At 38.6% G+C, this 24534-nt stretch overlaps 1 protein-coding gene across 1 annotated transcript in view; it reads right to left on the bottom strand.

Moving 5' to 3' along the window:
* The window catches only part of USH2A (usherin), a 571481-nt gene that overhangs the window by 489814 nt on the left and 57133 nt on the right, over positions 1 to 24534 (bottom strand). Inside the window, exons 7-10 of the mRNA XM_027827110.3 lie at positions 20572 to 20793; positions 19133 to 19226; positions 2849 to 3044; positions 1941 to 2071 (exon numbers count right to left, since the gene is read on the bottom strand). Coding sequence (XP_027682911.2) covers positions 1941 to 2071; positions 2849 to 3044; positions 19133 to 19226; positions 20572 to 20793 — 643 coding nt within the window. The remainder of the gene's footprint in view (positions 1 to 1940; positions 2072 to 2848; positions 3045 to 19132; positions 19227 to 20571; positions 20794 to 24534) is intronic.

Raw genomic sequence — 24534 nt, 5'->3', positions numbered from 1 at the left:
GTGTGCACATGCCTGATATACGCTTACCAAAACAACTGCTGTACGCCCAACTCACCAAAGGAGAAAGGAATTGGGGAGGCCAAAAGACAAACTATAAAGACACCGTCAAGATAAACATCAAGAGATGTGGCATTGACACCACACACTGGGAGACAGCAGCCCAGGATAGGGATAACTGGCAAAGACTTGTCAGAGAGGGAGCATCCACTTTTGAGGAAAATCGCCTTGCCCTAGTTAGAGAAAAACACCAGAAAAAAAAGGAAAGACAACTGCTACGCAGCAATCGTGGCCCAAACCTGTCTTCCAGCACCGCATACAATGTCTGCCAATGAGCCTGTGGCTCAAGGATTGAACTCCTCAGTCACCAAAGGACCCTTGAAAAATAAAACCTGTGAAAAAGACCATCCTCGATCTTGAAGGATCGCCAATAATGATGATGATGATGATGTTGCATCAGTTAATAATTTTTGAATTTATTTTACCACCTTTAATTATTACCCCAGTTACTGTTAGACTAGAGTAACAAATCATCAGCAACAGCAAATGTTAAAACTAGTGTCTAATTTCTCATTTATTTCCTCCTTGCTTTAGTGCCTTACAACAGTGTGAGGTCCTAATATTGTTTCTGGAGTTTTAAAGGATTTTCATTTCTGCACTGTAGTTAAGAAGTATCATCCTCAGAAGATGGAGATCAGAGAGTCTGTTTCTGCTTGTGGCTATTGGGTATTATCATTATTAAAATATAGGGCTCTAACTTTACACGTGGCTTTACAAACAGACAGCAGCCCTGCAATGAGCTCTGCACAGGCAAATGAAGTCACATGGTTTTCCGTACCATTTGTAGGAGTCATTTGTAGGATCAAGGCTACAAAGAAAACACTACCACAAAGATCTTACAATCTAAGTAAAATAAACAAAAGTAAAACAAAAGTAAAACAAATTATAGGACAAATGTTACAGTGGATTATTTTATGAAGAAGTTGTTAACCGTCGATGGAAAAGAAATAACAACATATGTTGAAATATACCGAGGAAATGGTTCCAGATTTTAAAATTACATTTGGGAAGACAAAAAAAAGCCGCTGCAAAACTGCCTATCAGAGCCAGTTCAGGGTCAGAATTCTGGTACAATGTGATAAAAAAGCTGTGTCAACGCATTTTTCAACGCAACGCATATGCAAGACTTGAATGTCACTTGTGTTTTCTTGCTCACTTTATTTTCCGTATGCAGGTATGAGGAAAAAACACCACCAACCCAGCATTTTATAACATGTTGCTGGATTCAATCCCATGATTTATCATTCTTACACTGTGACTGAGCACCATTTTAACAGGCACTCAGTAGGCACTTTGAAAGACACAGTAAGATTTATTAGCAGACTATATGCCTTTCTTGTAAATGAGATCCAAAGACTCAAGAAGCATAGCTGATGCCTTTTTTTCCTTTTTATTTTTCAAAACAAGAGGAACATGGTGACTTATATGGAGATCAATCTTTGTCTACATATCAGGAGGAAAGTTAATTAAATTTTAGCGTAATTTGGACTCTGTCTACATTTTCAAAATTGACCAGTCATTTTTGGTGCATCAATTTTTTGTGTTCATCACCTGAGACACCCTAAAGAGCCCAGATTTTAAGAGGGATGGTGCTCAAGTTGGGCACTCAAAACCATATTTATTTCTGAAAATTTGTATGTGTATATTTTACATTCACTCCTGATTGCAGGACAAAGCTCTGCACCTAACGCCATTCTCAGATTGCTTACAAAATCTTGTTAGCCTTCCATTCTTCAGTATGAATCAGCCACCATTTTGTAAAGGAGGAACTACAGCAACTTATATAAAGCAGTATCCATTTAAGCACATCTTGTAATTAATGTTACTGATACGCCAACCAGTGGATAGAACATTTGCTGATATTTTGTGTTGAGATCACTTACCTTATCACACAGGAGGCTATTATTTTTGGTGCCTGCTGTGTGGCAGTCACAGGTTTTACAAACATCGACAGCGGAAAGATCTGCACCTGCTTGCCGGTAATGGAAATCCTTACACATCTCACAGTTTCTTCCTGCATGAGGGAAAGGTTATGCATTATGGCTTCCAATTCATTAAAATTAGCTGTATAATTCAAAATTAAAGACTCTATTCCTTTGAGAGAATTCTATAATTTTCAGGACGTCCATTTTAATGCACCTTTCATCTCTACCTGCCAATTTAGTGATCCAGAGCATATGAAACAATGAACCTGTTACAAACTGTGTTTTACTCCATTAAACTTCCATCTGTTATATAATACCACACTTCTATAGAGCTATGCTACGTGAATGTCTATACATTTTTTTGGACAACTTACTTTTGAACCTCAAACTTTCCCCTTTCATAGAGAAAGCCAAGAACACTGAAATAAGTATGCAAATCCTGTACATATGGAGTGAGCAAATTTTTACTCATTAAAGAGGAATCTGATATTTTACCAAGAATCTTGTTTGCTATATGTTACCTGGTTAGACCAATGTGATGGTCCTGATATAAACACTGTACATCATGCATAATGGAAACCATTTTGCAAGCTTAACTGCAGCAGATGTTGATGTTCATGCTATAATAAAGTATGCTGGGATATAATTTACATGGAAGATTCTATACAAAATTATATTGCATTGTAGTGATGGCATTTCTCTATCTTAGCTGTTTACATAATTCTAGCTACTGAAGTACACAGGGGCTGTACTTCAAAAAATTTAATTTTCTCTTCATCATTGTTGAACCTCAGAACCATTTGGGTTTTTATGACTGACTCTCTCCAAAATGTCCCTACATATTTTGATGTTGCTTGTTAAATTACCTGTGGTGTTATGTTGACAGTTATCACATACTCCGCCACCTCCTCTATTGTGTTCATTAGGAAAAGAATCCATTGCCATGTCATAGTGGCAGCTTACTGCATGGCCATAGCACTGACAAGGTTTACAATTATAAGCTTGAACTTGGTCACCTGGATGAAAAGGCTTGTCATGATATAATGGCAAACAGCGCTCACACTAAAATTTAAAAAAAAAAGAAAGTTTATTGCTTTATATCTCTGCAAGGTACATATTCATATTGCATTTTATGCTTTTCCTTTTTTCACTGTTGAACATGTTGGCATATAGACTTTTAAAAAACGTTTGGCAAGCAAAAAACACTCAAAAATCTTCCACAAGAATTAAGTTCAAGGGGGATATAAAATATAATACAATAAAAACTGCTAGAAAACTTAGTTCAGACTTAGGGTGAGATTTACAAAGGCTTGTAGGGACCTAAAGATACAGATAGGTCGTTGGTGGGATTTGCAAAAATGCCCAAGTAGTTCAATGGGAATTGGGCATCTAACCTGCTTAGGCATTTTGGGGCTTTAAGATATAATAATTAGGTATTACGCCTCCCTCCATGCTTTTTGAGGTCCCCAGATCTTCAAAGCTATATTTTAGCCTGTAAAATTAAAATCTTGTAAAATTACAATGGAATTTAGACACCTAAAGATGGTCCCCTTGTACCCTCCCACCCCCGCCATAATGCACCTACACAAGGCTCGCTATAATCTGGCCCTACACACGTGTTTTATACAAATATTTGCAAGCCCAATAATATAAATATTAGTCATCATTCCAAACTACTTAAAAGCACTCTGTACATGTTCAGAAAAAAAATGGTAAAATATCATTACTGATACACAATGTTATTAATTTAAAAACCCTAAAAATGTTTGTAGGCATCCATCAACTGGAACTATTGCTTTACGTTATACATTTGTCTGAATTGTTTGTCCTTATTTCACCAGTGATTTCTAATGTCCACTTAAGTTAAGAAAGTTTGGTGTGATTTAAAAGCTGATTAAACCAAAATCTCTCCAGTTCTATAGATAATTTATTTACCAAATTAAGCGTGAAATATGATACTGATGCAATATTAGTGAACCAGTTGCAGTTGTTTATGTAAGTGTCCTGTGGCAAAATGTTTTCTTATCAAAAAGGTTTTTATTTCTTCAAATTTATTTAGTATTTACAAAAGCAAATGATTTTAAATTTATTCCTTCATGTGAAATTAAACAGAACAAAATAGCCTAGAATCCGAAAGAACCCAAAATTTCTGTTCAAATTCTGTTGAAACCAGGCTATTGCACTATCTGTAATGCTTTGTAAAAAGTATGAAATGAGAATAATCTCAAATTTATAATAGACTCTGCAAAACTTCAAGGAGAAGGTTTATTGTGGCTATTGGTTCATCAAAAACAAAAAAAAATGAATTTCTTACAGATAACTAATGGATGGTATTTTGGACAATGACATTCTAATTATTCAGAAATGATCCAATTAATGTGCGACAGGGGATGGATCACTTGATGACTACCTGTTCTGTTCATTCCCTCTGGGGAACCTGGCATTGGCCACTGTCAGAAGACAGGATACTGGGCTAGACGGACCTTTGGTCTGACCCAGTATGACCGTTCTTATGTTTCTTAGTTACAGCACCACAATGAGAATAAGCACAAAAAGTAAAAGGAGCTTATGTATTGAGACATACATAAGCTAAGAAACACACCACCAACACGAAGAGCAAGAGAATGGGAAAAAGTTGAATGGTATGAGAAAGCCAAAGCAAAATGGACAAAATTCAAACTTCATTTGAGGAAGTGCAGTTTCATTTATTTCAATGACGTAATTGTATGCATAAAAAGAGTCTGAATTTGGCCCAGTAAACAAACATTTTTCTCTCTCTGTTGGTAGAAATAAACAAATATATTAAGAGAGGGGGGTGGCTGAGTTTGAGAAGGTTATTGCAGGAAAGTTAAGATACATTTAGTTCTGAATACGGTGAAGGTGGTTATCGTTCTTATTCCGTCTGACTGAGTTCTGCTGTCTTTGTCCAAAACTTCTCTGGTTCTCTCTTCTGTAGGTATGAGTCTTCCCATTTGTCAACAGATTCTTTTTTCCTGTGGAGTGAAGCTGTCACGTGAGGTCATCATTGCAGTAGGAAAGGTAATCTCTCACATAGCCAGAGACAATACCACGCAGGGATTTTAAAATCAGTCTGACGACCTTGAACTAGACTCTGCATTCAATGGGAAGCCAGCACAGGAAGCAACGAATTTGGAGGACGTGTTCCTAAAAACCAGTGTTAGTGAGCAGATGAATTGCTGTTGTATGAAGCAGCTGTAGCTTCCTCAGGCCATTGAGCTTCACTCCTAGATACTGAAATTTTCAGTAGGCCACTCTGAGGTTATGAATATGTAGGTCACTGTGGCCTGATCAATAACAAACAGAATCCAGCACATTCCTCTGGCTAGTCACAGATGAAGTGGGTGTTCTTTGCACCATGGCTATTTGGGTACCTTAGCGCAGTGCAGCCTAAGACAGCTCCCAAGGCAGCAGTTCAATCTAACAATATGAGTATAGATTACTTCAATAGTGAGGGCTGAAATAGAGGTGAATTCTTCAAAGCACTTCCTTCTTCCTACCAGCATGCTCTCAGTCTTGTCAAGGTTCAACTTCAGTCATCTGCTCTTCAGCCAGGCACTTTTGGAAAGCTTGGAGAGGGAGCCCTTAATGTTTGCTATGAGAGAAATGTAGAGCTGGGTGTTGTCCACACAGTGCTGGCACTGCAGCCTGTTTTGTCTTACTAGCTTTCTAGACACGTTTATATAGGTATTGAACAGGATGGGGACTCAACCTTGCAAAACCTCATAAGTGAGAGCTTTTGACCATAACAGTTCTGGGTTTGCTTAACAAGGAAAAACTCTGCCATTTCAGGGTATTTCCATCACTCCTGCAGTTTCTTGAGGACAGGACAAGAGTGTTTGGTTATCAATGGTATTAAATGCTTGAAAGGTCCAGTAGAATGAGAATGGATGTATTTTTATTGTCAACAAGCAGGAGGAGGTAATGCACCAAAGCAACAAGTGCTGTTTGTCCCATGCTCCCAACTGAAGCCTTAATGGGAGGGGTCCAGGATGTTGGCATTTGACACTGGAGATAATTTTTGGTCAACAGTGATTTAGTTATTTAAGTCTTGGACTTCATTTAAACTCTAGTGTAGACAGCATCTTTTAGAGACAACTATATCACAAATCATCTGTGCCATAGGACATACCGGCTGCCGTGTATAGGAATGGTGTAGTATTCCTTTCAATAGTTGTAAGACCTCTGCGTATTCTGTTCTAGACGCTGCCAGAAATAGATCAGAACAGCTGTATGTATACAGCTAGGCCTTGCAAACTTACATATAGCTAGCAAACCATTATCTGGGATCTAGCTGCACAAGTATGGAATAGGAGCTCTAATTTCATATGTAATGGGAGATCATACTGGAAGGCCTTTGCTTCTAGCTTTTTTACGTCTGCAAAATGTAACTACGCCAATGACAAAAGCCACGGTACAACACAAAACTAAATATGATCCAGTGCTGGCTGAAATGTATGACATTATGACGACTGGAAGATTTAGGCACACAAACATCTGTTTAAAGGGCTATTACCCTACTCCTAAACACTGCAGTGTCCACTTTTGGAAAAATTACTCAGGATATTTTCTAAACATTTGTGCCAGGTTACAAATATTTGTGGTTCTAAGGGAGAGGCTTAGAGAGAATGGGTGTACCAATGACAAGACACTGGAATAGAACGTAAAATATTTTAAAATATGTTCTTGATACATTTTGGCCAAATCAGATTCTGGAAGTTTCCGTTACTGTATATTTTACCATGAGTTGCTTTTCTGCAAGATTATTTATAGAATGAGTTTTCAAAATCAAGAATTACCTAAAGACAGTTACAAAGGAGTTACAAAAAATAGGGGATTAAAATGGGTTGAATCTTTCAGTCGCTTTGTGGTACTTAGGCTGCCACTCATTTTTATTTGTCAGAGCTAGCACATCTCTCACAAGTCCCTCTTTCCAAAGGATGGTCCTTATCATAGACCCACGTCTAGCCCTGAACGACACACAGATCTGGAACAACCTGGGATTACACCCTATTGATAGCAGATATACTAGAATCAAGAAATTGAAATGAGGAGGAGGATATTCTTTATAGGCATGAATCCATATTGCATCAGGCTCCCTCAGCTACTATTTTTCCTCGCATACTGAATTTTGGGTGTTTGTCCCACATCTAGGATTTCTCAGATCAAGTGGTCTTGTCAGAGATGTTAGTCTAATCTTTTCTTAGAAAGCGCCAATGACAGGTATTTTACAACCTTCTTAGGATAACTTGTTCTAGTGCTAAACTATTCTTATAGTTACAAAGTTTTCCCCAATATCTAACCTAAATCTCCTACATTGCAAACTAAGCTGCTTACTTCTTGTTCTATACTTGGTGGACATGGAGAACAATTTATCACTGTCCTCTTTATAACTGCCCTTAACAAGTTTGACAACTCTTCTCAGCTTCTCTTCTCTAGAGTAAACATGCACAAATCTTTCACCCTTTCCTCAAAAGGCATGTTTTCTAAACCTCTTATTTTTACTCCTCTCCTCTGGAGTGTCTCCAATTTGTTCTCATCCTTCTTAAAGTGCGTGCCCTGAACTGGACACAGCTTAGTGACGACGACTGCTAATTATAGACAGAACGTCCTTTCTCCAGTATAGTACTGATGTCAGTGAATCATGTTGGGTGTCATTTCTCTCTGACAGGACTAGGTGCAGACAAGTACCTTTCAGAGTTTGGCTCAGTCTATGCACACGAATGGAAAAATATGCCCAAGCTGATATACATCTGATCCTCTTACTTTCTCTGGGGATAGTTTTCTGGGAAAATGCATTACATGAAGTCAGCTGGCTCAAAATATCTAGCTTATCTTGACCCAATTCATTAGTCAAAACAAGTCTTTGCTCTAATTTGTCATCATTTTATCACAATTCCTGGATCCAGCAAATTGGTGAATAGACCTAATGACATCAGCTTGAATGCAGATGTGCAGAGTTCCCTATTAATCATTTGGAATGCTGGAGGAAAATCACAGTGAAGCAATCTTCAACATATCAAGAATGCAGAGTGGTGCTTGAAAAGGTACAAGCATTTTAAGCCTTACAATAAGTTGTACTTAATTAAGCCCGTCTTCCCTAATTCTGTTAAAATGTTTCATCCCGTTGCTTATACCTCACCTCCCACCTCAACAATTCTCAGTCCCAGTCTCCCTTGGCTGTTCATCCAATCTCAGTCTCTACCCACATACTGACTCCCAGTATCACTCCATCATCTCTTCCGGTCCTAGTTTCCTTGCCCAGCCAGTCATAGTCTCCTCACACCCAACTCCCAGTTCCAATGTCCCTCTTTCCCTCTGCCAGCCTCCAGTCAAGACTTCTATACCCCTGCCACTCCCCAGGCTTCTTCTCCCAATCTACTCCCACCAGGGGTCTGGCTCTTGTCCCCTCTGCATTCAGATCAGGCACCTTCCTCTTTTGCTGTCTGGACTCAGGAAGAGAGTCACTGATAGCACAGGAAACAGTCTCCTGCTCTCAGTTCAGTTATCCCGTCCCAGCATGGCCTGCAGCAGTCCAAAACTGAAATTTCAGGCAAGGTCCTGCTTAGCCCTGGGCTGGAGTCTGCACATTGTGGACAGAATCTTTGAGGGATTTAGCGGATATAAAATATTAGTCTCTACTGAGCATGTGCAAACTGCAGTTTTTCAAAGTCTGATAAGTTGGTCAGACAACAGCTAAATTCAGGTCCCTGCTCCAAAGCATGGGCCGCTCTAGCTTTCCAAATAAAAGGTCACCAGAATTTTTTTAACATGGGCAAAACAGTCTATTTGTCATTAGCCTTGTTCTCAAAAAACAGCTGAATCATTCTGGCTGAAATTTAAAAAAATAATAAAATAAAATAATAAATAATAAATAAATAAATAATAATAATAAATCAGCCTAATGCAGACACCCAGCATGGAAAATTTCAGCCCTCTCTCAGTGAAGACATGACTCCTTATTGCTCCAGTCAGATGCCATAATCCAGTAAAGCAGACCTCCATAGCAATGGAATAATACCTGCAAGTAGAAAGGCCTGTATTTCTTGATTCTGATAAGGTTATAATACTACTGCAAAGAAGGCATATGTAGGAATTCAGAAAATAAAGTAAAAGAGACTAAAATGTGGTCTAGTGGCTAGGACATGTGAAAAAGGTAGTTAGGTATTCTGTGTCCTATAGTGAAGAGTCCATTCCAGACTGAGTTAGCCACACATCAGTTTATACCTTGACCAGACCACATCATAGGATCATCTATATCTTCCCTTTGTGTGCAGTCAGTGATTAACAAATAAATAGTAACTTAACTTCATGGTGAGTGTAGGGCAATTGGAACACACCCCCCGCCCCCCGTGATCAGGCCCTAAATTTGCTTATCTTCAAAGTCAGCATGGCAGCCTGTCTAGTATAACAGAGTATACAACTTTCTTTCACTCAAGCTCTTCTAATGTATCATAATTCCTCCAAAACATGCAGATTATTGTGGACACCTCCAAAGAATCAGTGCTACCACTTCAATATGGAATGCTATGCTACAAAAACTATAGTCTTCCAACTATTTGGAAATTTAGGTTTACAACTCTCATCATTGTTCACAGGAGTTACATTTTCAGCTACTTACACACAATGTTAGGAAATACAACAGCACTATGAACAGTAACAGGAGTGGGAGCCTAGTTTTCTATAAATTCCATTGGAAATTTATTCCTAAAATCTCATCTAAACTGGCTTTTCAGCCATAATTAAAAAAATAAAAGTACAATTTAAACATAGCTGTAGCCAAACATGGTTCAACCAACCAAACAGTGTGGAAAGGACCAACCCACGTACTAACATGGATAGGAGCCCCTGAAATTTACTGTCCAGTCAGCCCCGCTTTTTTGACTTCTGCAAAAGATAACTCTGACAAGTGCAACTTTAATTGCCAATTTGACGTAGATCTCATATGGATTTTCATCATCCTTGCAAAGTGAAGTGTATTACTGTTGGATGAGCCTTTTAGACAGAACAGTAACCCTTCCACAACTCCCCTAGTGAATGATCATCTGGGCAACATGTCTTCAGGTACTAGAGACAGCAACAAGCTCTTTCAATATTTCAATGAATTCTTGTACAACAAATTATTTTAGAAGTCTGATATTTCATTTGTGAAATGACAGTAGTTTTCCAAGGATAAATTCATGGACAAACCCATAACTTCCAGAGACATGTCAAAAGATATTTGAAATTTTCAAGCTTGTAAGGCTCCTGACCAGATGGCTTTCTACTTGCTGTTTTCCCAAACTCTAGTCAATCATTTGCCAGCTATGTTTCATTTCAGTTAATTCTGAAATGACTGGTTTCCTCCCAGATTTATCCCTGATGCCCCAACTACAGTACACTATTTATTGGATAGCCTGAGATAGCAAGGCACTTATTAATTTAATTAACTAGTACATACTATACTAAAAGCTGTAACAGTTCAGACACAAATAATTAATTAGGTATCTAAAAATATACTGATCCAAACTGGCTTTATTAATAGTCGATTCTCCTGTAATAGTATAAAATGGCTGACTGATCTGATTCATGGGGATCAACAGCATAGCACCCTCTTTTAATTTAATGGGCACTGAAAACAGAAGAGGTATTTGATTGCATTGATTGTTTAAGTTGAAAACTTTGAAGGCCTCGGTCCTCTATGTTGTAACCAATAACTGATTCTCAACTTGCACCCAAACACCTCCAGGGCATGTATAGCATCTCAGAATCCAGGGCATGCACATTTCTCAGAAACAGAAGGGAGAACATTGTGACCAATTCAAGGGAGTCTCTGTGCATGGCAAGGTAAAGTTACAGTGATCAAGGGCCACATTTTTTCACGGACAGTTCCAGTTTTTCATATGATGTTCCACTGGCCCAAAAACTTCTTTGGACACAAGATTACTCATGTTTGTGAAACTACCCACATGTGTAAATGTTTGAAAGATCAGGACCTCATTCTCTGCACCTCAGTTTCTACTTTAAATTGAGGGTACTTCCTGACCTACATCATAGAGGTGCTGTAAAGATTAGTTAACTCCGGTTCATACAGCAATTTGAAAATGGGTGTTCTATGAAGTAAGTTATTACTTTTCATATGGTAATGGACGATCTTTCCAGTGGTTCAGAAGAATTTTAAAATTCTTCCAGGAAAGTTTTTTTGTTTTTCTTTCTCAGATGTAGATATTTGTTTCCTATACAGAATCTGCTGGGTCTAATGTGCAAATCACTCATAAGGAAGGATTCCCTGCTCCAAATTTCACATCAAAATGGGTCTTCAACCCAAACAAAACTCTCTAAAAAGGAAAAAAATAGTTGTGTCTGGAAACTCAACTTAGACCGATCCATTTCAGATAAGGACTAGAAGCAAGTGATTTATTTAATGACAATTTCCATCTGTAGTAAGTTATTTGATTTTTAATTCCTTTTGTTGCTTTAGAGTGCAACATCCATCCAGATGTATATGCCAGATATGCTCAAGATGGTAACTTTAGCTGCACCAAGTGTAAAAGTGACAAGGGCACACTATGCCATATGTTAGGAGTTTGTCAAAGGATCTCAGATTTCTGATCCAAGGTACTCAACAAAAATCATTCAATTTTCATATATTCCCTTACTTGCAGTCCCTGAGTTACTACTACTATTTTGTGTTGCAAGTTCAAACCTCAGTCACCTTGTTTGCAGTGTTATTTGTTCTCATAAAACTTATGCCTGCAAAACAAATTATGGGTACACATGAATAGTTCATCCAACAGCTACTTGATTTATATCCAAAACACAATAATTAGACAGAGGTGTAACAAGATTTGAACACCTCCTTTTGTGGGTTCAAAAATCCAGATGTAATTTGTGCCTGCAAAAGAGTGAAAATTTACCCAGAAATACAGTAAAAGCTTTGTTATCTGGCATGTTGGGGGAATGGGGGTTACCGGGTAGTCAAAAATTCAGTTAACTAAGACTTATACTTACTGACGGAATACCAATTTGCAAAGAATTAGAATACAATTAAATGAATAAAAGGTACTCACCAATCCGGTAGTAGTACTGCACTGCAGAGTGGTTGGTTTCTTGAAGCACTTAGGTGTATACAGGTAAAGGTTTCTAAACAGTAGGTTATCTTATGACACTACGTATCACTATGGGCAGCGCATAGCATATACCCAGATCACTAAAAATACACTTAACACTAAAACTGTACCGAACATAATTTAATCTTTCTTTGATGATTCAGAAGGCACGTCAGAATCTTGCAGTGCCTCAGGGTCATCATTATCAACATCAATTATCATTGTAGATGTAGAAGGTGTAGCAGATTGGGCTGAATCTGTAATAACCCTGTGACTTACCTTGGAAGCTGCTTTTTAAATAAATTCCCGATATTAGCTTGCTTGCTTGACTTCTGCCTCTTTTGCATAAAAGTGGAATGCAGAATGTGCAATTGCATAACCTCCTGGGCAGTATAACATGGCTGCCTTTCTGCAAATTTAACTATTGAATCAAAAGCTGAAGCAACCTTTCCCCAAGTTATTTTGGCCTCTTCACTAAAATCTTCTTCTTCACTGTCTTTATCTTTGACTTTTCATGATTCAAAACATTCTCTATTATTTCTGTATCAGTAACAGTATGTGTCACTTCAACCTCCTTGTCCGCTTCAACCCAATTTTCTATCTCACTTTCATGAAATTTGTTGACTGGGTGTGAAGGAGTATCCAACATTTCAAGAATTTATGCTAATGTATTTTTTCTAACTCTTACTTTAAAGACTTCAAATTCATCCTCATCAGAAGACATTTCTGCAAACATAACACTAGACCACAATTTTATCCAAGCTCTCCTTAATGTGTCACCTTTTAACAGAATTCCAGGCAAAAGCAACATTAAAAATTGCATCTTTTACGTTATAACGATATTGAAAGTCCTGTGTAGTGCCTTCATGATTGATCAACTTTCTCAGGAAATCTCTTCTGTAATAACCTTTTGTTCTGGATGATGTCCTGATCCATAGGTTGAATCAATGAAGTAACATTGGCAGGCAGAAAGATGATAAAAATATTAGCAGACACTAACTCTGTTTCATGAGGGGAGCTCTACGATTCCTTAGCAATAGAATAGCTTTGCTATCTTCAAGTAAGCCTATTTTTCTAAAATGTTCTTTCACTCCAGGTATAAAAACATGATGAAACAAATCATAAAAAATTTGTCCTTCCATGAATTACCTTGCACTTTGTGCAACACCTGTGAAAATGTGCAACACCTTTGAAAGCTCTAAGATGATTACATTTTCCAATCACTAAAAGTTTTACTTTATGCGAGCCTGCAGCATTAGCATACAAGAACAGTTAGTCTGTCTTTATTCTGCTTAAAACCAGCAGCATTAGATTCACTTGCACCTACTAGGGCAGAATTTGGCCAGCATTGCCAAAACAGGCCCGTTTCATCAGCATTATAAATTTGTTCAGGGGACAGATCGTGTTCAGCAATTAAATTTCTAAAAAATTCACAATATTTTTCTGCAGCTTCATGGTCAGCCAATTTTTGTTCACCAGACACATCTAGCTTTCTAATGCCATGACGAAGTTTAAAACACGAAAGCCACCCAGCAGAAAATGCACATGGCTCAGTCAATTGCATTTGGTTATAAAAATCTTTTGCCTTTTCAATGAGCCAGAGATAGGGGCACCCTCCAATTGTTTCAATGAAAACCATTCCTATAAAACACTGTCTAGATGCTCTAATAGGCTGTTGTTCAACAGCTTTATTTGACTCACAACTAGCAAAAAAATTGAACAATTGTCCTTTTCAATCCTTGAGGTCGTATATCGTGGATGAGCCAACATTGTACTCTTGCATCAAAACATTCCTATTCTTGTCCTTTTCAAGACGTGTACAAATATCTATTTTCTGTTTTAATGTTAACACAACTCTCTTATGTGTCTCTTCTTTGCTTTTTGCTGGTATTTTGGATGCCATAATGGTAGGGTGGTGTTGAAATTTTACGATAAACACAGGACAATACACCGAGTAATAAACACACTGATCACAATGGCAGATACAAACAGAAAGAACAGTATTTGGCTCTTCTCGGCTAAATCAAGCGGAGTCCGACTGCTCTTGGAAATTCTCAGGTCCCAAATAGCTTCAGCATCGGTCCTGGTTATTAGATTGAAGATTTGTATTGAGATATCAGAAATGCCGGTTTCTAGAGCTTTCCAGTTGATAAAGTGCAGGATAACACAGCTTTTACTGCATTACGTTAGGTCTGCATGGAGGGATTTAATACAAAGAGAAGACATCTACCTGTGGAATTAATCCTGACACCCGTATAAAGAGTACATGAGTTTTGTGCAGGAATTAGCTGCAAAGCCCAGGGGGATCCAAATCCTCCTCCACAAGCCAGAGAGCTTTCTGCAACCACTTCTGCAGTCTCAGGGTTATAGCAGCATCTGCAGCCCCTCTGCTGAAGTCAACAGAGTTATGATGGGGTAAAACCTGAATGAAATGAGTATCATATCTACCGTCTTAACACTAACTCTACAGCTATGACCTGGTTTTTATTTTGAAACAATGGTAGTATCAAATACAGGACTACTAAAGTCTTCATACTCAGGTACTATATCCACCATTATGTTCCAAGTAAACCACACAGAGGAAAAACACCCTCTTGGTTCCAGCCACGAGTGTATGGCTACCCGAGATGGTCAAAAACAGAGGTGCATTACATCGTTTTGCATTACATCAGTTGTGTGTTTTGCCTTACAAACTCAAAATCTTGAGCCATTTGGATCTCGTTAATGTAAATTCCCCATGAAAATCAGGGAAGGGAATAATGAGTTGCAAATAACCAATTCTATTTTGGTTCATCTTTAGTAGATATTGATATTGCTGTTAAAGAATGAAAAAATATAATTAAACAACCCGCTTATTTTTCTCTGAATGAATTTGGTTAATTTAAACCACAATGCACTCAAGCCAATTCAAAAAATGTGACACCCACTGAAACAGTCCTTTAACAATGACAAAAGTTATCTGATAAGGCAGTTATACCATTAATATGTATTTGGTTTGTTTTCACAAGGTATCGCAGGTCTTGCTAGAGTGCTTGGTGAACTTCCAGATCTTATTAAATATTTATCATTAATACTTACAAAGTCACATTTCACAATGCTTGTTCTAATTAAAGGGACACTGTCAACTTGAATTTTTTTTAAAATGACTACTTTAAAAACTTCAGTTTTCTGGTATTCTACTATTTAAATATTAGAGTCTAATATTTTTTAATTACTTTAAAAAAATTGTTACAAGACTCTCTGTTCCTCTGTTTATATTTAGAAGGATCTGTGATGTGATCCTGAGAGCAAAACAACAAATGTAACTCAGGCTAACCCTCTCACCCCACACCAACCTTTTCTCTCTCTGCTTCTTGCTGCCCGTTCAGTTTCATCTTTGCTTGTTGCTGTTACTGTCAAACTTTCCAGGCCCCAGGAAAGCTTGTCCACCATTGGACACAAGATGTGACAAAGACCAAAAATTATTCATGCAAGAAACTTAAAATGCAGTGGGCCTTTTCCTTTAGAATAAATAGCTCTTTCTATAAGATCAGTTTCTTAATTCTTTATTTTTGAGGTTAATTTTCAACAATAGAACTGAAGGGAACACCAAATTTGTGTAGAAATGAGATAACTTTGGGACTGAAATGAGTAACATCCCTCACATTTTGGAAGTATGTGTACAAGCAACAAAAACAGTGCAACTGTTTATACAGAGTGCTGTTAAATGCACAGCGTAAATGAAATGAAAAAGATTTTTTTTTAGAATCTAATACCTTCCAGTTAAAGTTATTTTAGGGGCTACTTACTACTACAGTAGTTTGGGATTTTTGGAAAGAAATGTGATTTCCAAGCTGACAATGTCTAATACTATATGTACGGCAATGTACCTGTTTCTGTATTCATCTGGAAAAAAAAACAGGCACGCCCACACACACCCAGCCCACTAATTTTTCAGAGTTTACAACATCACTATATTAGAATTTAGATGATTTTGATAGCCTACAGCCCTATCTCAAAGAAAGGGCTAATGCAAGTGCTTATCATAGATGAGTGATTTCATCATGTGGCAGAGAGAGGATAAAGTTCTTACCCCTGATGCACACAGTATGCTGGCAATGTGCTTATTATGATATGAGCTACCCTAAGGCTAGCTTTACGGAAACACAGTGATAAAAAAGGATATAGTGGGTTTCAATTAACACCACTTTAAGTTATTAAAGAAGTTTACAGATATGATATAACTCAAAAGAAGAAACACTAAGCACACACATCTTTGAGGGGGAAATAACATTTAAAATTTTTTGGTGAAGGAAAGAGTTTGGCAGGGTACTCTAGTCAGCTTTCTAATTTTGCCTGAGCAATTGCTGTTATTTAGACATCCAACTTTGACTGAGCCAGCCACAAATCTGTTCACATAATTATTTGTATATATCAATGTTGAGCACAAAATGATAAGGGATATATTCCTTATGGTGTTAAAGTGAGACTGTTCATCCATAAAGCTCCTCACTAAGGAACGGGAGCTGAGAAAACTCTCCCACTTCTTCAACCAAACAGGACCTTTTTCCTACTTAGCCCTCTCCCTCTACAAGGCCTGTAAGACATCCCAGACTGAGCAGCCCAAGAGCCTCACATTATCTGCCTACTCCCCACAGCCAGCAGCCCTCTCTCCCCACACGGAGCTACTGTCAATTCTCTACTGGTTTCTCCCTGCACCCAGCTCCCAGAGCAGCCCACCTCTCCTGCACATTCCAGGCTTGAGGGAAAGCTCAGGAACAGATTCCTGCAATCCAACCCGAATCCACACAGAACACGACTACAGGTGTTGGAATTGGGTCGAATCAAGTATGAAAACAACCTGACACTCTCAGGCTTGGGTCAGGTAGTCTCTAATCAACTTCTTCTGCCCATAGGGTTGGCGTGGCAGTGACTGCTTTTCCCACTCCTACCAGCCACCACCACCTCACTAAGCATGGTGTGCTGCAGGGTGAGCTTGCCAACAAGATGCAGCGCCTCTCATTCTGCAGCACACACAGCACAATGAGGCAGCCAGCAGCAGGAGTGGGGCACGTGGTTGCCACGTCACCAACCCTACATGGAGGAGACATCCAGAGATGGATTTTGGCCATGGGGAGCCAGAAGCCCCCACCAGGCCAAGACCTAAAGACAAGGCTATGGCTGCAGTGCAGACACAGGTTCATGGGAAACAGGTCGCTCTACAGTGAGCAATGCTGGGCCAGGAGAACGGGGGAGCAGCTGGTGGGCCAGGGAGTAATTAGCCCCCAGGAACTCTGTGGAGAAAACAAAAAAAAATCTGAGCCAGCAGCTAGACCCTCGCAACCCAACTCAATTCCAACAGGACCCCACCACAGGTGCTGGGATCGGGTTGGGTTGAGTCTAGTCTGAAAACAAACCAACACGCTTGGGTCAGGTTCAGATTGGCTGTAATCTAGGTAGGTTTGGGCCGGTCTTTAAAATTAGGCCCAAGCAGACTTTTAATCAGGAACAGAGAGAGCCAGAAACTCACAATGGAGAAGGTGAAGACTTGCGAAGGAGGGGTTTCTAGAGAAAGGGAAATCACTGGCTCCCCCTCAAGAGTCTTGAGCTGCTACATTCTCAACTCCTGGACCAGACAGGCCTGCCAACAGTCCCGGAGTCCAGAAGGCACAAGGTGACAAAGTAATCTTCACTTCTCTTTCCTCCACCCTATTCCTGCATCCAGCACGGGAACGGGGGAGCTTAGAATTGAGGCCTTTTTTCAAGCTAGTTTACTTAATTTACACATCTGGTTCAGCCAAAGCAGAACTGTCTATTGAATATTCAATAAAGTATTTATTATAGTTTGTATATAACAGATGGCTCGGCTTTTGCTGAGTCACAGATGAAAAAATCCTGTAAGAATGCCAAATGATACACCTTTTTCTTATCCATCTGCCCAGGCTCCCCCCTGGGAAGTCAACTTTACAGTTTCATATAGCTTGCACATGGCTTGGCAAGAAAACAGAAAATATACCGAAAGGGGCATTAGTCTGTATCCTCCTCCCCAATTTCCCCTAACACTCTCTTATTTTCAATAAAGGTATTCTTTCTGGGTATTCTGATGCCAAGAACACTGGGAAACTATCAGGGCTTAAGTTTGCCAAATGGCTGCAGTGCGATTCACAGAAGCCCTGTTTATTGAGCATTATTATTAATGGTGAGAAGAACACAGTAGAACTGAGGACATTCTTTCCGGAATATATCCAGATCTTTAAAAAAAAAAAAATATATATAGTGCTTTAATTCTGGTTCCAATAGAAAAATAACAGATTTATCCTAAATTCGAATTTTTTTTAAAAAATGTGGAAAATATTCAAAAGTGTCAATATTAACCCTGATCTCTTACTAAAACAATAGTCCATTGCAGTTAGAGAGAAAGAGATGCATCAAAAATATCTAAATGTCATATGTGACGGTAAAAATATGAGCAGATTAACATTTTCAACTAGCCTCTAAAAACGCCAATGCTTAGATTTCATTTTTTTTTAAATGTTAGTATCAGAGCCATTGGGGCAGATTCTGTTCTTCTATTCATTTCAATTATAGTCCTGAGAGCATATCTAAGCAGTAAGCCTACACGGCCAAGTATAGTCTCAGCTTTCTGTTAACCTTACACATGCTTTCCGAGTATAAATTAACACATGTTCAAAATGTTTCCATTTTAGACTCCACATAGAATCTTCCAGCAATTAACTACAGTAAAGTATTTCATTGTAAGATAAAAATCAGAAATTGGCCTCAGAGGAATCCCAAGTATCCATAAATCTTTCATAGATGTTCAAAATCTAAATTTATATCTGGATACAAATTTTGCAGCTCACAATATTCTTGCAACAGGCCAAACCAAACCTTTGAACCCAAACACCCCTGAACTTTGAGGATGGAATTTTTTATAATCCATACCTGGATCTAAAGCCAAATTTTGCAACTTTTCCCTTTCAAAACATGGGATCCAAAAAAGCTCCAAATTTTGTGCTTAAAGTCCACGCCTAGATGTAATACCTGCAGGATGGCAGGACTTACATTATCTCCTTGTGTGTAGCTGTCCTTGGAGCAGAGGCATCTATATGGTGTATTACTTGTATCACAATGATCAGCATGACCATGACAATTACACCTGCAAACAAAAACAGCTATTAAAGAAAATACACAACATGCATTATTTGAGAGACATCTCTCCACTATTTTTACACTGTCATGAAGGTAATTTTCTGCTTTGTTAAGAATAAACCAAGTCCCAGAAAATACTGTTCTTAAATGTAGTAACCATTAGATGTCTTCTCCATTCAACATTTATAAGTGTCAAGTAAATGCAGCTTTCCAGGGGAGTAAATTGACAGGACTGTTTCTAGACCAACTATTAAGTTATCAAGTGTGCATTACGTGCTTTCATTATATACTATGCAGATACAAGGCCTTAATTATTTACTACAGCTAGCACCTATCTTGTCAATATTAACCCTTTGATCTTATAACTTGGTCATAATATCTTAAAGATCTTACATATATTGAACTTAAACACACAGGGCCCAATTTTGCCCTTGTTTATACAAAAATTACTCCCACTGAAGTCAAGTCCTCCTATGAAAGTCAATAGGTAATACACCCAAGTAACTGACCGCAGAATTGAGCCTGCAGTCTTTTCTTTTTGGAGGTATGAAATAGCCTCGTAGCTCTGCAGTAGAAAGAACTGTGCATGTAAAAAGTCACTGACATAGCTGTTTAAGTGAAAGAGAAATCACAATACATCTAAATAAATAGCGAACATTTTACAAATTAAGGAAATTAATTTAATATAAAAGTGAATGTGATCCCTGATAGGGTGTTATCCAAAATGAGATCACATCTTTCAAAATATAAATTCAGATATAATACTTGTTCACAAAAATCAGCACCATATGCTCCTTTGGAGACTATTTCACTGTTAAATTTGCATATTATTTACAGGGCATAATTAGTCCTAGGACAAGATTGCATACTTAACATACATATTAAAGTTGTCAGTCACAGATAATACAACACTTTCAGAACAGCTTCCTTTTTAAAGGAAAAACTGTGGCAAAAACAAAGAATGTAGATCGTTGTTAAGACCATTAAATTTGTCTGGAAATCTGTAATGAAACTTAGACGACCTACTAAAGCAAAGCAAAAGCAAGGATTTCAGTTATAAGTCCCTATTTAGAAGAGTTTGTAACTCCAAGAAAAAACCTCTTTTGACATATTTGTGTAATAAAAGTCATTAATTATTTTAAATATGCATTTGGATAAATGTTCAGAAAATATGTTTAATGGTATGTGGGACCTGATCCAATACTATCAGCCAGATACTTTGCACAATCAAAGTAAAACCAGAGTAAAGCCATTAACTTCAAGGTGGCTAATGATATATCACACATCTTGCTCAAATTTTCAATTGTTCAGAAGTTTCTTTAACCGAAAAAAGACATTCCGATAACTCCTACCTTCCACTGATTGTAATTTCATCAACTCCATAGTATCTGTGCCTGAAGTTGACCCAAGGCTCAGTTGTATGATACTGGCCAAGAAGATGAATCCTCACTTGCGTGGCTTTTACAAAATCTTGGAGAGATGGAGTATTGTAGAAGTCGTTGTAACCAGGCCGACGATTTGGTTCAGGTGTAAGAATGCTGAAAGTAATGTTTCCACGGGAGTATGGAGTAAATCTGTTTTTAAAAATATGATAAACTGAAAAACATATTTTACAGGTTACCTATTCTTCATGTTTTCACAGAGGACATTAATTAAGAGAGCACAACTTTATTTATAAATAGAAAAGGGGTACTTGTGGCACCTTAGAGACTAACAAATTTATTTGAGTATAAGCTTTCATGAGCTACAGCTCCGATGAAGTGAGCTGTAGCTCATGAAAGCTTATGCTCAAATAAATTTGTTAGTCTCTAAGGTGCCACAAGTACTCCTTTTCTTTTTGCGAATACAGACTAACATGGCTGCTACTCTGAAACCAACTTTATTTATGGCTTCTAATGGACAAATTTTGATGTAAATGAAAACCACATACAGAGATCAAATAAAAGATATACACAGGCATATGCCGTATGTCTGTTTTCCCCAAGCTGCCACTTTGTGGTTCAGAATATAAATGTTCATTTTAAATATAAAGCCTCTAGCCCCTAAAGAAAACCTTGAAAATGAATACAGCAATGTTTTCCCCAGTTTGCAGAGGGCCTGAAACAATGACTCAGAGGTATAAACTGGCCTTGTTGATGTAAGGTGTTAAATTATCACCACTGAGCATTTGAGTTAAGTGCACACATTATTAACTGTTTCCCAGCTGATCAAGGTATGTAAAAAACAGAGGCACAAATCAATTATGAAGACCTATACAAACTACTGTGACATCTCATTTTGGTGGCACTTGGTAGAGTACTACACAACTTCCTTCCCTCTCCCCAAATCAAGAAAAATGCAAGTGCATGGATGTTAGTGAAACCCAGCAGGGCCCAATGAGAGCCAAGGCCAATGAGCCCAGCTGAATATTTGAGCTTCAACAATGGAGGACATAGCCAAGCAAAGCCCAACACAGCATGCCTAATCAGAGGGTCTTCACAACCTATGATGAGCAGCATCTCATTTTGGCTTATTTAATGCGCAGAGTTTGGCAAGTAGACAGAGCCTATGTAGAAGAACCACTGCTTTTTCCCCTACCCAAATTTGGACTCTCTAAAACCTATGCACCCAAAAGCAGAACTTGGCACTTGATAAATGAAATTCCCATGTATTGTTTTTCCCTCCAGAAAACTGCTGGGCTATTTGAAACTTAGAAGCTCTTGCTAGGAATTTTTGTAAACAGTTCCCAGTTTAAACACCTACCCTGCAATGAAATCCTCTGCTAGTGCAGACCCTTGAGTCTCAGGAGGGGTCCCACTGACTTCGCTGAACCCCTACACGAATCAGGGGCCCATGCTACAGCATCAGATCCTCAGTTTTTCAACAGAAAATGGCTGGAGGGTCACAAACTGATCTCCAAGCAACCCATTATCACCCATTTCTTGTAACTGTCTCTATGATTCTTGCTCCCCATCCATTTTTTCTGCCCCTAGCACAGATCCCCTTTTTGTTTGGTCATCAGGGATGAGGCTCCAAATGTCTATAATTGCAAGCTGGTACACATTGCAAATTAACATGTCATCAGAAATAACACCAAGTGACCAGAGAATGGGTTTGGATGGTCAGTATCCAAAGAAATACTATAATAGAATATATGTATACAGTTTCATAGTATTACAGCTATATGTTATTTTCTCCAAAGGAATCAGTGGGTGTTTTCCTGTCCTTAAAAAGAATACATAACATAGTCACCAATTTTTCTCTTCCACATAATGCCTGCTTGACTATACAGAATATACACTGGTCTTTAGAGGGCTTTTGGGAGGTTTTTTTGTTTTGTTTTTTAAAGTGAAGTGTACTGTACATCAGTCATACACAACATTATGCACTTTTATCATATATGCAATGTAGTTGAAGGGAGAAACAGTACTACATTATAAAACATTTATGGCTGCAGTTCATACAGTGGCTATTTCTTTTTAGAAGATATGCTAATTATGTTTTAATTAGGCTTGGCAGAAGGTGGGTTTTTTTGTAATTTTACTAGATAATATCAGTTTATTTTAAGAATTTTCTCAATTTTTTTTCAGTTTAAATTTTGCAGTTGTCCAAAATTATGGGTTTAAGCATTTACTTTTTCTGGTATCTGTTTACATTTTCACAGTTGTGGGAAATTATAGGATGGGGGGCAGAAAGTTATTTACTGACCTTAGACACTGAGATTGAAAAAGTTAAAGCTTTATAAACCACTAAAACTCAAATTGTCAACATGACATGCCAAAATATAGATAAATATAAAATACAGTAAATATCTTTAAATCAACTAGTCATACCTCGTTTTGCTATTCATTTGCTAATCCATTTGTAACGAGTCTATTCAAAAGTCTAAATCACTGATTTTTACTCAAGTAAGTTCTCAACCCGCATTCTTCTTTGTTTGCCTATCTGTAAATTTCTGTGATCATTGTTAGAACTATTCCTTGTCAGTCTGTGTGTACACACAGTAAATAAAACCTGACATATACTGACATTTCCCAATAAAAATCTAATCCTTCCAACCCTAGTTTTCATGTTGGGCAAGTCATCATTTTACAACTAATTTAGATGATCAAAACTGTTTTCTTTGCTTACTTAATTAATTGGCTTTCTCCATTCCCCTCCCCCACTGAATAGTAACAATGTTCAATAGTCATTGTTAAAAACTGACTTAACTCAAGTGACCACATGCTGTTTCTCCTAGAATCCTGAACTCTTAGCCCTGGTCTACACTACGAGTTTAAGTCGGATTCAGCAGCGTTAGATCGGTTTAGCCCTGCACCTGTCCACACTACGAAGCCATTTTTTCCGACTTTAAGGGCTCTTAAAACCGGTTTTAGTACTCCTCCCCGACAAGTCCTGCTTTGAGCAGGGGGTTGGACTAGATGACCTCCCGAGGTCCCTTCCAACCCTGATATTCTAAGTGGATTAGTGCTGAAATCAACCTTGCTGGGTCCAATTTGGGGTAGTGTGGATGCAATTCGACAGTATTGGCCTCCGGGAGCTATCCCAGAGTGCTCCATTGTGACCGCTCTGGACTGCACTCTCAACTCAGATGCACTGGCCAGGTCGACAGGAAAAGCCCCCCAAACTTTGGAATTTCATTTCCTCTTTGGCCAGTGTGGCGAGCTGATCAGCACAGGTGACTATGCAGAGCTCTTCAGCACAGGTGACCATGCAGTCCCAGAATCGCAAAAGAGCTCCAGCATGGACTGAACGGAAGGTACTGGATCTGATCGCTGTATGGGGAGATGAATCCGTGATATCAGAACTCCGTTCAAAAAGATGAAATGCCAAAATATTTGAAAAAATCTCCAAGGGCATGAAGGAGAGAGGCTATAACAGGGACACACAGCAGTGCCACGTGAAACTTAACGAGCTCAGGCAAGCCTACCAAAGAACCAGAAAGGCACACGGTCGCTCCGGGTGAGAGCCCCAGACATGCCGCTTCTATGATGAGCTGCATGCCATTCTACGGGGTGTCCCTACAACTACCCCAGCCCTGTGCATGGATTCTGTCAATGGACTCTCACGCAACAGGGATGCAGATTTTGGGGACGAGGAAGATGAGGCGGAGGAGGAGGTTGAAGCACAGCAAGCAAGCGGAGAAACCGTTTTCCCCAACAGCCAGGAACTGTTGTTCACCCCGGATCTAGTACCCTCCCAACCCACTGAAGGCGGGCTCCCGGACCTAGAAGGCTGAGAAGAGACCTCTGGTGAGTGTACCTTTGTACATATAATACACGGTTTAAAAGCAAGCGCGTTTAATGATTAATTGGCCCTGAAGACTTGGGATGCAT

The sequence above is a fragment of the Chelonia mydas genome, chromosome 3 (genome assembly GCF_015237465.2).
Source record: "Chelonia mydas isolate rCheMyd1 chromosome 3, rCheMyd1.pri.v2, whole genome shotgun sequence".
NCBI lineage: Eukaryota > Metazoa > Chordata > Testudines > Cheloniidae > Chelonia > Chelonia mydas.
This window is presented reverse-complemented; position numbering and strand designations above follow the sequence as displayed.